This window comes from Miniopterus schreibersii, assembly GCF_964146895.1.
Source record: "Miniopterus schreibersii genome assembly, chromosome: 3".
In the NCBI taxonomy this organism is placed as follows: domain Eukaryota; kingdom Metazoa; phylum Chordata; class Mammalia; order Chiroptera; family Miniopteridae; genus Miniopterus; species Miniopterus schreibersii.
In genome coordinates, this window is record NC_138103.1 from 3970152 (window position 1) to 3986025 (window position 15874).

General features: G+C 48.6%; 2 protein-coding genes across 5 annotated transcripts in view; one reads left to right on the plus strand and one right to left on the minus strand.

Moving 5' to 3' along the window:
* Positions 1-3213: 3213 nt before the first annotated feature.
* The window catches only part of METTL9 (methyltransferase 9, His-X-His N1(pi)-histidine), a 38087-nt gene continuing 25426 nt past the window's right edge, over positions 3214-15874 (minus strand). For 2 of the 3 annotated variants that reach the window (XM_081133122.1, XM_081133123.1), the window contains one exon: positions 3214-3901. In XM_081133122.1, the coding sequence (XP_080989248.1) occupies positions 3696-3901 (206 nt within the window). In that variant the 3' untranslated portion in view covers positions 3214-3695. The remainder of the gene's footprint in view (positions 3902-15874) is intronic. The other variant, XM_081133121.1, reaches the window with a different exon arrangement.
* IGSF6 (immunoglobulin superfamily member 6) lies at positions 5456-14339 on the plus strand. 2 transcript variants are annotated; one of them, XM_081133125.1, is made up of 6 exons: positions 5456-5624; positions 8670-9026; positions 11114-11214; positions 11853-11900; positions 12186-12272; positions 13384-14339. In XM_081133125.1, exons 1-6 carry the CDS (start codon positions 5570-5572, stop codon positions 13438-13440), a joined length of 705 nt encoding a protein of 234 aa, XP_080989251.1. In that variant the 5' UTR covers positions 5456-5569; the 3' UTR covers positions 13441-14339. The 2 variants fall into 2 exon arrangements, with proteins under 2 accessions (XP_080989251.1, XP_080989250.1); XM_081133124.1 differs by having other exon boundaries at positions 5536-5624; positions 8769-9026.

Consider the following 15874-nt stretch of genomic DNA (forward strand, 5'->3'; position numbering starts at 1 on the left):
TCTAGAAATGGTCAAGATGGTAATTTTATGTGTATTTTATTGCAATAAAAAATTGGAAGAAAAACAAATAATGGTACTGTGTTGGTAAACTAATAATTTTAAAAGTAAGCAGCCCAGGCTGGCGTGGCTCAGTTGGTTGAGCGTTGTCCCATGCACCGAGAGGTCGAGGTTCAGTTCCGGTCAGGGCACGTGCCCAGGGCCGTGGAGGAGGTAGCCAATCGATGTTACCCTTTCACATAGATGTTTCTCTCTCCCTTCCTCTCTCTCTAAAATCAACAATAAAAAACATATTTTTTTTAAATGTAAGCAACTAAATGGGATGTGATATCCTGAATTGCCTCCTAGAGCAGTTTATTAACGAAAAAATGAGCCAATAGCCTGTAGCGTACTTAACACTAATGTACCAACGTTAATTTCTTAGTTTTGACATATATACCACAACTACATAGGATGTTAACATTAGGGAATCTAGGTAAAGGGTATAGAGGAACTGTCTGTGCTGTCTTTGCAAGATTTCTCTAAACCTAGTATTATTCCAAAAGAAAAGTTTATTATTTTTTTATTAAATTTATTGGGATGACATTGGTTAATAATGGTCATACAGGTTTTAGATGTGGGTTTCTACATTACGGGATCTATATATTGCACTGTGTGACCACCACCCAAAGCCAAATCTTCTCCCTAAAAGTCTGTTTTAAAATGAGTTTTTAAAAAGCAAGCAACTGAAAGTTAGAATTCCTACATAGAAGACAAAGACAACACAAATATATTAGAATTGACCGAGCAAACGGCAAAATATGAATGCCTGTACAGATAGCTGCAGATGTGGAATTTTATTTTTATTGTACTGTTCACTGTTGCCTGGCTATTATCTCATAATTCACTAATTGCAAAAAGGCAGGCTGCTGAGTTTTCTATGCAGTACTAGTTCCTTCACAATCTGGGTGTGTGTTTTTCACTTAGATCACAAACAAATGTTCCTTATTGTGGATACAGAGTAAACTTCTTTCTGCCAATTCATGATTTTGTCTTGGATAAGTTGGTTGTCCGTCTGTGAGCATCCTCTCTGGCGTTAGCAATGATCCTGGGCAAGTACAGCTCAGGCCGGGCAGCCTTGACTCACGGCGCTGTCCTCCAGCGGGACCGTGGGTGCACCGAACGTAAGTTTGTTCGGGAGCATGTAGGCACCTGCACAGCCATCGTGGGTCGCTTTAGCCACTTGAAGCCCATGTTCAATGTACCGTAGTTGTTAGAGGAAAAAAGACCATGAAACTTCATCAGTCACCAAGGGGTGGGAAGCAACTGGTGGAAACATCTTGCTTCATTCCGAATCTGTTTGAATACTGTGCTCAGGACAAAGTGAGAACAAAGCTCTACTCAGACGACATGAAACAACGAAGTTTTCTTTCCCAGCCCAGCTTCTTTTCTGTTAGGCCAATTGTGTAAAAACTGGTATGACTTACAGAAGCCTAGAAGATACACTGTAGCTTTTAACTACCCTGCACCAGGGAGACATGACTACGGGCATTGTCTCTTCTCTCCCTCCCTTCTCTGGAATCAGGGGTCTGAGCACCGGGAGACGGGGGTGAACAGCTGCAGGTGCGAGGGGCTAGGACGCCCGGGAGCAGCTTGCATTCCTCTCCCCACGACCTAAGGTCACATAGTTAGCCTGCTCTGACCACAAACAGAGCTCTTAATTTCTCTAGCGCAACCTGAACTTGATACGAAGCACTTACATGAGGACTGTGCAGACAAGAGGCAGCTTTATTGTACTTTGGGGGGAAACGGCTCCATTTAGGGAAGCAAAAAAGCCAGCCACCGAGTGAGCGACACCGCCCTCTGGTGGAGCGGTGGCGCACCGCAGGCTTCGGAGGCCAGCCCTGAACCGGAGCGGACCTGCGGGTGTGGACCTTCACCACAGAACATCGCTTCTGATAAGCTGGTCTTCAGACAACCTGATTTTAAGAACCAGGTTTTATCTTTGAAATGCATAAATGTATGTGCTTTCCCTGCTTTTCTGAGTGAAGAATGAGAGTTTTTTTGAACAGACCATCAAATTAAGTCTCGATTTCAAAGTTATGAAACACTTTGGGGCAACCTGCCTCCTTGAGCGTCACTGTTGCCCCTGTTCGGGGCCTGGGCAGCAGCCCCCGGTTGTGACGGACAGAAAGGTCATGAAGAAGCAAAACCCAACTGCACAGGCGCCACGCTGCTCACTCACTTCCTCCTCCTAGTTAGACAGTGTAGGGTGCCGAGTGTTTGCATTTCACTTATTTGAATTCCTGGAAAACAGCACTGAGCGCACCAACAACTTCACATAAATCACATAACCCAACTCTCATTATGACTTTGTGGTAACAGTGGAAGTCCCAGCGTGTGGGGTGGGAGCGCCATGCTTAACGAGTGATGAAGGGATTCTTCTCAAGGCTCTAAGCCTCCTTTACACCCAGGTGCTGCAGTAAATGTGTTGATGTGATGCCTCCTATGAGCACATAAATGGGAATATTTAATGAAACACCTGGCCGAAAAAGAAAGAAAGTGGTAAGGATAACATATTTGTAACGGCAACCTCAAGTGGGCGCCTCTGCGACTACGGAGATTTCACATCCCGGGCTAAGTGCTCTGCTCTGGGAAACCCAGTGGCACTGGTCAGCTAACGAGCTCCTGCGCTGCAACATTTCTGGGCATACGGCTGGAGGCACTCACGGGTTCTGGGGTGCACAGGTCTGACACAGTCTTCATCAACCCATATTCTTGGCAAATAATAAATTCAGTTAAGGATTTCAGGAAGAACCAAGTCCTGGGAAAGAGGTATACAGGTGTGGAGTAAGAAGCTGAATTAAAACATCTCTAGGTTGCATTTTTTGGTAGACACAATTGAACGTTTCAGCTCTGAGAACCTGAGTGTCCGGAGAATCAGAGTTCTGAGTGCGGGGCGTCAGCTACCAGGCTGAGCCGCGCCATCACCCCCAGCAGCCGGAGGGGGCGGGCCGGCCCTGAGCACTGCACCCGAGAGGTCGCTCTGCTGAGGGTTGGGCCCGGCGGCCCCAGGGTTCAGTCCGCATCCCGGCCCTTCCCGGCCCTCAGGTCGAAGGCTGCCTTCTCCAGGCCACGTCAACTGCACCTTTCACGTAACGCCACCACCTGGGCGTCCCTGAGGAAGCGGGAAAAGGTGCTGGGGAGCCGTACATGAACTCAAACCTGATACCAAAGTCATCTCCAAAAAAGTTTATTAGCATGATTAAAAACAGTGTCTTGAGTAAGGACAGAAAGAAGGTCTAGACATGAAAGAGGGCGGCTACACCTTATCACCAGCATGGGCAACTGAACGGAGGCCTTTACTGCCAGTCTTCATTTTATTAAAAACCATCCGATTTATCGGTGCCATGGGAAGTCATGGCTATTGCTTGGACTGGGAAGGAGTCCCCACTGCAATTAAGTATAAAAAATATCTTCCATAATTGGAGTGAGACCTGCATTGAGTAAGAGCTGATAAAATCCTCAAAGAGTTGGGTTCTTGGCTTTTAAAAAAACATTCCTTTTACACACTACGAAGAAATAATTAGTATTTTGGCTTTTTAAATTCCTACATGATATTTAGCACGACAGTCCCGAGCTCCTCCCTCGCGTGATGGAGACCACAGATGCTGCTCGGAGGGACACTGGCGCAGGCTCTGCAGACTGCGGCCCACGGGCTACACGGGTTTGAGGACGAAGACAGCGTCGTCCAGGACGTAGTAGTCATTGTACATGTCCCCTTCACACAGGTACGGCAGTCTGGTGAACGCTTCGATAACAAAACCCGCTTTCCTGAAAACTTCAGGCAGACTGTTCACCTGTTCTTCCCAGTTCTGTCCCTTGATTTCCAAAACTTCCGATGGTTTCTCCCACTTGCCACCTACTAAAACAAATGCAAACATTAAGTTAAATTCTTGAACAAACATGTTGTTTAAAAAGGGAGGGAGGGAAGAGTGCATGCCAAGCACTGGGTGCTCTGACCACTCACTCCCGGCTTCCTGAGGGAGGCGCCAGAGACAAGGAGCGGACTCCGAGGGCTGAGGAAGGAGCCAAGCTCACAGGCTAATGCATCAGGGCAGACAGGTAACCAGAGCAGACAGGTAACCAGAGCAGACAGGCAACGGCAGGTTTAGCTGGTCCCAAAGCTCACTCAATACTGGAATATTGGAGCAGGGAGCAAAGCATGGTATTTGAAAGGGGGGCTGGGATAAACACAAGAAAAAACCACTGATGTAGTAAACTTACACAACATGTTAATTAGAGAGGTTTATGAAAATAAAACTAGGTTAATACAGGATTTTAATTTATAAAAGTAGATAATCAGTGTGCTTTTCAAGGGAAGTCGAGCCACTCCCTAACTTTTCAGAACTTCATAAAAGTAAAGCTCCAGGATCACAGGGCAGAACTGGAACGGAGGAGTCGCCTGCACTCCCTGCAACAGTGACCGAAGCCTGTCAGTCACCCCCACAGGTAGGTGTGTGTGCGAGAGAGAGAGACAAGGTCTTCAAGTTCACACACACCAAGCACTGACTATAGAGAGAGACACACACAGAAAGTAAATTTGGGGTATTTTAGATACTACAGTGATGTAAAATAAATACACATATATTAAAAGTGTTACTAAATTCAGATTGGGAATAACTTCCTTTAAATGAGAAAGTGTCAAGTTGTCACTCTTCAGTGGCCCAGCCCTGAGCCGGGCGAGGTCCTGGCGGCAGGCAAAGCCTGGGGAGCAGCTTGGCGCCAGCACGTGGCCCAAGCTCCGGCACTCGCTGAGCCCTGGCAGGAAGAGCTGGCGACCCAGGAGCGGGGACCCGGCTCTGTCTCGGAGGGCAGAGCAGTGGAGTGAGCAGAGGCTGGGCGGCACTGGGCGGCACTGGTGAGAGCTGGGTCCACGCTACGGTGGTGTGGGCCTTAGATCAGTCTGATGGAGTGCTTTGGGCATTTTTCTTGGCTGCGGCCCCTACACGACTCTCCAGTCCTCCCAGTGACTCTGTGACCCCCATCCTTTCCATAAGACCCCTTTTGATTAGGTCAGGCAAGCCCGTTCCTGCTGCCTCCAGAGAGCCTCTGAGGGGGAGCGGGGCTGGGGGGACGGGCTCCCGGAGGCTCCGCACACCTGCTTCAGGGCGCGCTGAGAAGGGGTCGCCAAAGGGCACCGCTACTCAAGGGCACGCAGCTGATGCTCCCATTAGGCCGTGGGCGTCCACGGTTCACTAACCCAGCTCCTGAAGGCGGCTCCTGCTTCGGCCTCCGGGCTGCTCAGGGACTTAGAGGGGGGCTGTCAGGCAGCACTGGGCCCGGGATACGCACAACGCCCAGTCTCCCCCGAGCCCCAACGCGGGAGCATCGAGAAATGGGCTCCAGGCTAAAATCTCAACTTCACACGGCAAAACCGCATTAGACAATATGTACACAACTTCAAAAAGTTCCTGATTATGGTTCCTTAATAAGAGTTCCTCTCTTCACTTCTTCCTTTCTAAAAAGAGGAAAAGAAAAAAAAAAAAGGCAACTCTCTTCAAATACTCGCTTCACAGCCACTCAGGCAGAGATGGAGGCTGTGGCCGTGCCCGGGGCCATCCTCGGCCTGATCCTGTGCTGCGTCGGTAAGCTGCTGCTTTCTCCTCTCCTTTTCTGAAATCAATCGCTGGTGTTTGCCTAACGCATTTATATTTTAAGCCTCTACGAATTAACTTTTAAATGTGTGTATGGAAACTGTCTAATGTGGAAAGTCTCCTTTTCCCAGGGAAATGGGTGGCGAAGGGGCGGCTGAGTTTCGTACTAACAGGAAGAGTCCCCTCTGCTACTGGGCTGCTTCATGGAGACAGCACCTCACCAAGGGCTGAAACGCTCTAAAGCCCCGCATGCTCGTCAGATGAGTTCCCAAACTCATTCTGCTCATACTCGAATATTTTCAAAGAACAATGTTTCTGAAAAGCTGAATTTCTGTAAATTAGGGAGTAATTGTCCAGGGGGCCATGGCTCCTTCCCAGAGATTAACTGCCCATAATACATCTATTTTAAATTCTGCCTACATCTGCTTTTCACCCAGGAAAGAGAAAGTGCTTCCCACCCCACAGTTCTGATAATCTCATCATAGTTCTGACAAATCTAATGATCTCAGTTTTGCCCACAAAGTTTGGGTCACTGGGCGGAGAAGGCAGCAAAAGCTCTTAAAATTAACTTTTTCCATCCGTTAAAAAATGCATTAAAATGTTAACAGTGGTTATTTTGGGTGAAAGAACCGTGGCAGTGAGGGAGCCGGTGGGGCAGGAGCAGGTGGGGCCGCAGCTGCCGATGCAGGAGCTCGTGGGGCTCTCCGGCTGCCGGTTCCCCACAAGAGGCTTTTCTTCGGTGTCAAAAATTAGTGTTTGACTTATTTTTTAGTTTAGTTTTTAAAAATAGTAAAGTAACCAACCTTTCCTTATTTCCTCCACCAAGGAAATAAACTTTCAACCTTTCAGGGGGTACCATGTTTTAAGAAAAACCCTAACAGAGCATGAGAGTCCTCACAGAAGAGCTTTCACAGGAGCAGGCTATGCTGGGGCACATTACCCCAACTTCTCTTTTTGTGGGGATGTTGCTTAACCGGTGTGGGCGGGGGGAGGGGGAGGCAAAGGTTTCCTCACAAGTCTATGCTCACAGAGGAAACTCCAACTGGTTTGCTCTGCTCAGACTCACTTCACAGAACTAGGAAACAGGCAAACGCATAAAACTCCACTTGCAAACATTTCTTTTACCCCAGGCATTAGTTCTCCAAGGAAAGTGTTAAAAGCCAGCTTCTCTTGCCCTGGCTGGTGTTGCTTGGTGGTTAGAGAATCAGCCCGCACAAAGAAGGGTCTCGGGGTCGATTCCCGGCCAAGGGCACGCACCTGGGTTGCAGGTTCATTCCTGGCCCCGGCAGGGGCGCATGGGGGAGGCAACCAATCCAGGTCTCTCTCTCACATCGCTGTTTCTCCCTCACCCTCCCACTCTCCCGCTCTCCCTCCCTTCCACTCTCTAAAAATCAATGGCAAAAATATCCTCAGGTAAGGATTAACAACAACAACAAAAAGCCAGCTTCTCTTTTAAGAACTCCATCAGACACAGGACTTGGAACTGAGACACTTGGTTAATTAGCTGTTACATTCTGACAGGCCCAATTCCAATTCAGGTTTCCCGGATACGAGGATCACTCGCCGTCAAGTGTGTCTCTGGGCTTCCAGGTGACAGTCTGGGTGGGAGGCGTGCGGGGCATTTATGAGACTGAGCAGTGAGCCCAGTGCCCCCAACAGGTCTCCAGGGACCTGACCGCTCACAGTTTACATTTACAGGGCCATTAAAGAGCTCCCAGCCCACGTCAAATTGTACAAATACTAAAATTACAACATGGTGAGAACGGCCCTGCCTCACAACAGGACCTGCAGGAAAGTGTGAGGGGGAAAAGCCCGTCCAGAACTTAAGCATGAGACCAGCTAGCTGACTTCTCTTCCATGCAATTTACAGACACAGGCAGGAAGACCATTTGGAAACACAGGCAGGCAGAAGTCAGGCTAAAAACTGCCCCCAAAATTCTACTGCGTCTCAAAACCAGTACTACTGCAGGGAGCGCCTCCCTTGCCCCAAAGGGTTTAGGGCAGCACTTCCATTTATAAACACCTGAGTGGCTTCCAGCTTCACACCCGGGAAGAAGGCCAAGGTCGAGTCCTCCTGGGGCCCGGGGAAGCAGACCCACAGTGGACACGAGCGTCCCGTCCCGCCCTGCTGGCACCCTGCTGTGACGCCCACAGCCACCCTGCCACGGGCGACGCAGGAAGAGCAGGGGCGGCAGAAACACCATCTTCTCCTAAACGCTCCTTACGGGCCAGGCGAGTCAAGGCTCCTTGCCCGTCGGCAGTCTCGCCTCAACGCCCCTCCGGCCCCGAGGTGCGGAATGCTACCCCTGCCCACTCTGCCGGTGAGGGGCTGGGCCGCAGACAGACCACAGGGCGGGCAGAGCCAGGGTCCCTACTCGGGTCTGTGCCTTTGTCACAATATCGCTCATCAGAGCTGCGGCACCGAGCCAAGTGCAACCAGAGCTGTTGAGCCTGAGCCCGGAACGGCTGTCAACTGTGTCTCTGGTCAGTAGCCGGGCCAGGGCGGCACCTCCACTGGCGCATATCTGCCTTTCATAACGTTTCCACAGGGACAACTGAGCTCACAAAGGGACAACTGTGAGCGGCCATGAATTCCCAGCAACCCCAACCCCACAAGGCAAACACCCCAAATGCCTCCTGCTCAGGTGTCCCCGTCCCGGCAGCACATCTGCGGGCAGGACCTCGATCCCAGGACACACTGGACACGGCAGTCCCGCGAGGCCAGGGGTACTGGTGGGAAGCGGGCTCCGCGGGAGGTCCCAGGGGAGCCTGTCAGTCAGCCCGCCGAGTGTGAACGCGGGGACCCCGACCTTCACCCAGGGTTGGCTCCATCGGAGCTTTCCGGGGCTAATCCCCAGTAACCAGTCCCTGTGAGCCAGCAGGCCAGGGGCAAGAAACATGGGGGTCAGGAGAAGCGAGGACACTGGAGTCGTATTCTTAGTCTTGTCTGTGCGGGGAGCAAGGTAAGGAAAAGCGAGCTGGGGATCCCGGCCCTGAAACGCCAGCGAGACAGCACAGGCTCTCTTCCTCCCACAGGCGCCGCGGGCGAGTGCACCATCTCCGTCTCCCAGCCGCCGCTCCTCGAGGTGGACCCCACTCAGGGGGTGGTGACGGTGCCGTGCTCCTTCTCCACAGTGGGGTGCTCCTCCCAGCAGCCCAGCAGCCTGTGGCTCCGCTATGGGGCTCACCAGGCGGAGGTCCTCTGCATGAACGGGTGCACGAGCAAGGCCGACAAATTTACAGAGAAGACCCTGGCCCAAAACCAGGTCTCCCTCACGGTCAACCAGCTGACGCCCAATGACAGCGCCATCTACGTCTGTGGGATAGTCTCGCCCAATTCACCGGAACCGGGGGCCAAGCAGACGGGCGACGGGACCGTGCTGGTGGTGAGAGGTCAGTGCCCCGCCCTGTAAACGCCTGGCCCGCCTGACCGAGCCCATGACCAAGCTCTGCTGACTTCACTCCCCAGCCAGGGAAGGGCGTGACCCGAGCTCGGCCAACACGCAGTTTGGTTAGAAAACCACTATGACCCCTCTCCAGCCTCCACAAAGCCATGTTCTCTCCCCACATCCGGACGTCACTAGTGAGTGTACCTTTCAGTGTGACAGCCACATGGTGTCACCAGCAGCCTTCTCAGGCCCTGGCCTCCTATCGCACCATCTAGAACAAGGCGCTGGTCAGTAAGGCAGACCCAGAAAAGATATGCATTATGCAGAATAAATACACATTTGGGGAGAAACCACAGGGGGGGTCCCTGACCCTACCATTCTGTGTGGAGAAAGGGACCAGCGTGACTCCGGCTTCCTGGGATTTGTTAAAACCCATGACAATTTCCTCACTCAAGTGAGGATATTAAACCTACCCAAGTCCTATATATTAAGAAATTAAATTTTAAAATTTCAGGAAAAAAGCTTCACATGATTCTGGGGAAAGGAAGAAAGGGAAGTAACTCCTGGACTTTTTTTTTTTTTTTTAATATATCTTTTTATTGATTTCAGAGAGAGGAAGGGAGAGGGAAAGAGTTGAAACATCACTGATGAGAGAGAGGCATTGATCGGGTGCCTCCTGCGTGCCCCCAACTGGGGAGGGAGCCCGTAACCCGGGCATGTGCCCTGAGCGGGAATCGAACCCTGATCTCCTAGATCCTGGCCGACACTCAACTGCTGAGCCACGCCAGTCTGGTTGGACTCTTTTTTAATCTCGTCCCTTAAAAATGACTCAAGTATGAGGGCTGAGATCATGAAAAGGTGAACTCAGGTGACCCGCCCTGCACGAGCCGGCACAGAACTGCGCTCACCTCTGTATAATCCCTGCTTTTAACCACTAGGGTGTTTTCATGGGCTTTGGATAGTCCAGTGCCACTTGGCCTTATTTGATTCTCCCCTGCGAGATAAATTATAAATGAATTAATATACATAAAGCACTTTTAATGGTACCTGGTCCTCAATAAATGTTAGCTACAGACTTGAGGACAAACACACAAGTCTGGAGATTCCCACAGCCCACTGCACTGGTCTCTGTAAAAATGTCAGCCACAGAAAAAAATGCACACTTATGCAAAGAGAAATGCTCGCTTAGGGGGAGAAATGAAAGTATTGCTAACAAAGATGGAAATTTCCTACCTTTTCTGTAGAAGTCCTAATTTAGCACTTGAAATATTTTTTAAAAGGTTTACCAATATGGTTAATTTGTTAGTTTCGGAACAAAAGTATACATTGAATAAACTGAGTTCATAGGATAAGCACTACGGGATATGCAGTTGAAAAGTATGGGTCATTCAGATGACTACAAATCAAACTGTATTCTGCATTTCAAATAATCAAGTACTCTGAAGACTTGTTAACCCACTCCTACCTAGAGCACAGCACACTTCCTGCAAGGAGCGAGAATTCAAAATGTGAAAATAAATTTAATAACCCTACTTCTAAGACTTTATCAGCAAGAAGAAGGGGCATGGAACAGCACCTGTCTTCAAGTGTGTAGTGAGCACTAACACGGCAATGCTCGGTCTCCTCAGGCCCTTTTACAGATGGAGACAGTCAGCATGCGTCCTGAACCGCTCGACAGCATTAGCAAGCACAGGGGACCCTCGTCACTCCATGCACAGACGCTCAGTGACACGTACACCATTCCCACACGAGCAATCTTAAATGCCCTGGGACAAACTGTCTTGAAATGTTTAGCTAACTTTAAGTCATGCTTTATATAAAAGTGATTCTTATCAGCATGACAATTAATTTTTAAAATTTTAGTTTTAAAAACATTTTCACTACAATACATTTAAAAAACGGATGAACTGGCTTTAATTACATCATATACTTGAGTGTCTTTAAAATCGAGAGACCATAAGTAAGTTTTTATGAGTTGCCAAGGAGTAGGTTCACGCTTCACCTCGAAAGCGCAGCTTCGGTTGACCCCGAAGCATGTCCTTACAGCAGTGAGCGTCACAGTGACGGCCGTCTCTTGCTCTAATTCACAAGGGACCAAAGGCGCGACGCTGCAGAGCCTCCTGATAGCACTGCTGTCCCTGCTCTCCGTCTACGTCGCCGGGGTGCTCGTGACCCTCCTCGTCTTGTCCAGGGTAGGTCAAGTTCCCTTGCACTGGGTGCCCCTACAGCCCTGCACATTTCTCCCGGGAAGGACTCCCACCTCTCCACCGAGAGCCTCAGAAACAGCTCACCTAATTAACGTCTTCCTGAGCGGCTGCGGGAAACGCCGGCAGGATGTCGCAGGAGAAAGCAGACATTTTCTCACAGAAATCATCACTGACAAAAATACACAATGTTTTCTCTTTAAAACCCAGTAATATTGGAATAAGGACCCTTCTTTATAACCATATTATATGCTATATTTCTCCTGGGGGGGGGGCGGGTTAAAAATGAGCTAAGAGGGGTTAACAAAGAGATTCGAATCTGCCCTAACATATTTTTAAAAGGCCTAAAGTTTTTGAGAAAGAGAATCTATCTCCTGGCTGCTCACATGCTACTAAAAAGGGGTCTGTGTGTGTTGTATTAGGATTACTATCAGTCCAACAATCAACACCAGTCTGCGTCATTTTATTAATATAATAAAAGCACCTCAGAAATGGCGTAAAAAGCATTAACTCCTACTGTATAGCATTAAATATTAGGTTAGTTCAATCTTATGGTAGGAGATGTCTGCTGCAATTGTTTTGAGTACATAAAATGTCCTTTAAGACTTTTCTTTTCTTTTTGACAGTCAAAATTTAACACTCCAAGAAACAAAGAAACAGGAGATTCACAAAAGGTACAAACCAATGCTTGTAAATATCTTTTACATTGAGGCTGGTTGTAATGACTTCAAATCCGAGACAACTTAAGAAACACAGAGCGTCACGTAACTTTCAACCACAGCCACTGGTTCCTATTGAGAAGCTCAATGATGATCTCTAATGATAAACTGGGATTTAATGTCCTCAAAATGCCAGCGTTACCGGTGGGTGTGGGTGGCGGTGGGGGAACCTGGTGACATGCAACCAACCCACTGCTCCGGTCCTAAGACTAAGGCACTTCTTCTCATTTGTATTTACAGAAAAAGAGTGCCAGGCGTATTTTTCAGGAAATTGCTCAAGAGCTTTATAGTAAGAGATACGTGGGAACAAGCCAATCATCTGCAAGTGTAAGTATGAAAAGAGGTTGTGCAGATATAAAGCACATTTGACCAAAGCACTAAGCTGCCGACGAGGCTGCGGTAACAATCACGGTTTCCTGTAGAAGAGTCCACAAGAGGGCACCCACATACAGTAAATTCTTATACAGAGTAACCCGCTTAGATAAATACATCACGGGACGTCTGACACAACAGAGACACCAGGCTGGCACCTCAGTCACTGGGCTCTCGGGGGCACAGGAGAGACAGGCTGGGCTTTCACCATACGGGTGCTTGGGGTTAAAGGCTCCTTTGCACAGTGTGTGTAGCAGACGCCACACAGATGCTGCCAACACTGTGGGTCAAGCTCCGTAGCAAACATTACTTGTTGCTAATAAGGCAGAAACAGATTCAAAGAGAAAAGACGCAGCTAGTGGAAATACGCTGGGTGTTTTCGGTCTCGGGGCTGGAGCGGTAGGAAGAATGCTTAGGCAATACCTGCAACAGCATCTCTTTAAAGTCCTACGTAAACAGATTTTCCAACAAGACGCTATTTCAGAGCCAGGTGAGCAGGTGCTTGGTCTCCATGACACACGATCAGATGTTCAGATTTGAATTAAAATGATACAAAATAATGAACTTATGTACAACTAAGGATATTTTCCTCTTAAACAGCAGCTAACGGGCAAATATAACAGGTTTCTGAAAGAGGTGTGGTTTTTTTAAATCAATTTTTAAAAAGAATTTTCACCCAGGAGAGAATCCGTCTAAGTAGTCACTTCACCCTTCGCGGTGTGTACAGATGCAGAGGAGCGGTCCGCCCACCTGAGAGGCCGCTCGGGTGGTATAAATGCCCATGCACTCGTTTCTCAGTGAGGCTGGGCATCTTTTCAGCAGAGGCAGAAGTGGCCTGAAGCCAGGCCTGGAAATAAGAACTATAACATGTTTAAGAAGGGTTCTGAAAAAGGCGTCTGAACAGGAAAATTAACTTTCATTCCCACATCTCTGCTAAACACCTCACCTTCAGGACTCCTGGAGGGGCTCAGGGTGGGGATGCAGGACAGCACAGTAGTTAAATGCTGCGCTCAGCCTGGCATCATCCGCCGCGTGACCTTAAATACGCTTGTTTTTACTAACGCAGGAGAAAGACAACACTTATGAAAACAGGACGGGACTTCACACCCACGACAGTCCCTAACAATGGCTTAATTTTCAGTAAGTCACTGAAAACCCAGAAGCTGTGGTTAATGGACACATACCCATCAGGGCTTACAAACATAATCAAGGATGCGTGGAAAAAACAACTGGCCACAAGTAAGGACGCCGGAGTACAAGAAAAATACAACTAACAGTAACTACCAAATAGTCAAACACAATGAAACTGCAAATACTTTCCTAACCACTAGAGAATTCTACACATTCTAACATTTTCAAAAAAGTCCGTCTTTATAGCATCATCCTATATTGCTTCACTCAACATGTAAGGAGTGTGATGACTATTTCCCTGGAGATCTGAAGTCATATCACATGCCTGTCTTGAGTGGAGGAATTGTCTTTATGGGTTGTGCCAGTGGGAGGCCAGTGAGATTAAGCTGGGAAGGAGGGAGGGAGGCAGGGAGGCAGGGAGAAAAGTGTCGAAATCTGAGCTAGAGAAAAATCATCTCACAAAGCACCTTGGAGCAAAATTCATCTCCTTCAGTACAGCCCTGGGCAAAAACACAGCGCACATCCTCTGCCAGGCATGCAAAACGACTCACACCACGCTACCAACACCGAGTGAGGCTGGAACACAGAGTAAGGACACAGTGGCTGAAATACAGAGAATCCAAAGCAGAAGGCTGGAGAGAGACCGCACAGCCGACTGGATGTCCGCGCTGTGCCTCTGCACCTGTCCCCACCTCAGGTCCCGGCTGGCACCGCGAGGTGTTTATGGGATCGTCACCACCTTACCAAGAAAACAGAGTATGGATTGTTCTTTGAAAGCTAGTTCAGTGCAAACAATGTATTTAAAGTGCCGGTAAGTGTACACTGGCCATTAAATGCAAGTTACAGCCTATTGTTTTCACTTCATTAAAGTGTTTCTTTTAAAATGGTAGTAAATGAAGTGTATTCTTACTTTTAAAACCCAGATAGAATGTTTAAATATTTTAAGATCCCTTTGAAAACATTTTGCATGGATGACTGAAATCTGTACTCCTCAACCATTCTAGTCACTCGTGCCAAGAGAAATGGAAGGGGGGGGGCATGTAAAGGCATTTCATTTGTGTGTGTACGTATGTTGTGTACGTATTAAGTATGGTGTATGTGTGAGCTGTATATGTGTATATATATGTGCATCTTAGCACCAAAATAGAAATTAAACAACGGGCATAGAAGTAATATACAGTTGACCCTTAAGCAATGCAGGGCTTAGGGCACCAACTCCCTCTTCCCCCAAGCAGTCGAAAATACACTGACACCTTTCTATTGTTGTCAATCTTTACATAAGGGTATTTTTTCCATTGTTTTTTAGAGAGAGTGGAAGGGAGGTAGGGAAGGGGGGGAGAGAGAGATTGATTGGTTGCCTCCTGCACACGAACCTGCAACCCAGGTACGTGCCCTTTACTGGGAATCGAACCCGAGGCCCTTCGGTCCACAGGCCAGCACTCTAACCACTTACAACTTTTGTTTCCCCGAAACTTAACTACTGTTGACCCGAAGCCTTACCGATAACATAGTCAATCAACACACATTTTGAATGTTGTATGTATCACATACTATATTCTTACAATAAGCAAGCTGGAGGAAAGGAAATGTCACTAAGAGTGCCTGATGTATGTACGATGCGCACTTTCATTCACCCATCGGGCCAACAGTATTTACTGGGAGCGCCACCCTTGGGTCCTGCCCAACTGCCCCCAGGCCCGCCTGTCCAGGCTCTGACGCTTCCTCCCACCCGCCCCTCTGCCCACAACACGGCTCGGACCCGCAGCGCTTGGTAGATTTCTCCTCAGACTATCCTCCAGTCTGTCCATGTCTACCTTCCCTACTATTCTGTAAGCATTTTAAGGTTAGATGTGTATTTTTCATTTCCACTGCCTAGCAGTGCCTGGTACATCATAGGCTCTCAAATGCCAGTATATGAATGCAACTGAACACCGTTTCTATAGAAAAATGTTTTTCAGAACTTCACCCGAGACGGGAAGCACCCTCACTCACAGCCCTCAGCCGCACACCCGTCCCGTAAGGACTAATCCCTAGCAGGACTAATATTCCTACTACCCCAGCATCCAGAATAGTCACTGGAAAGCACTGGGCTACAGCTTTCTGTTTAGATTAAGTTTCTCATACAATGAAAACAGAGTAATACTGAAAGAACTAAAGAGGGAAACAGAGCCACAGTTCTAGTGTCTACATACCCTACAAGGCACCTAAGTCCCATACCAAACGAAGGCCCCGGGTCCGCAGAACGAGCCAGCCCTTCCCTCTGCCCAGTGAGGCGAGAGCTCGACCCTCTGGCCAATCCACACACAGTGCGGCCTCGGTGGAGTCGGGTCACAGAACCGACGGGGAGCGCAAGCTCTGAGCCCAAGTTAAAAAGCGGAATAAAGACAGAAAATACAGTCGTTACTGTTAGAGTTTTACAGGCAGGT

What these genes read in the sequence shown, in the direction of transcription:
- IGSF6 (XM_081133125.1), top strand. Translation starts at nt 5,570, where the DNA reads ATGGAGGCTGTGGCCGTGCCCGGGGCCATCCTCGGCCTGATCCTGTGC. An exon ending in GACCGTGCTGGTGGTGAGAG is followed by an intron (nt 9,027 to 11,113) that starts GTCAGTGCCCCG and finishes CTAATTCACAAG; the next exon opens with GGACCAAAGGCGCGACGCTG. An exon ending in AAACAGGAGATTCACAAAAG is followed by an intron (nt 11,901 to 12,185) that starts GTACAAACCAAT and finishes TTGTATTTACAG; the next exon opens with AAAAAGAGTGCCAGGCGTAT.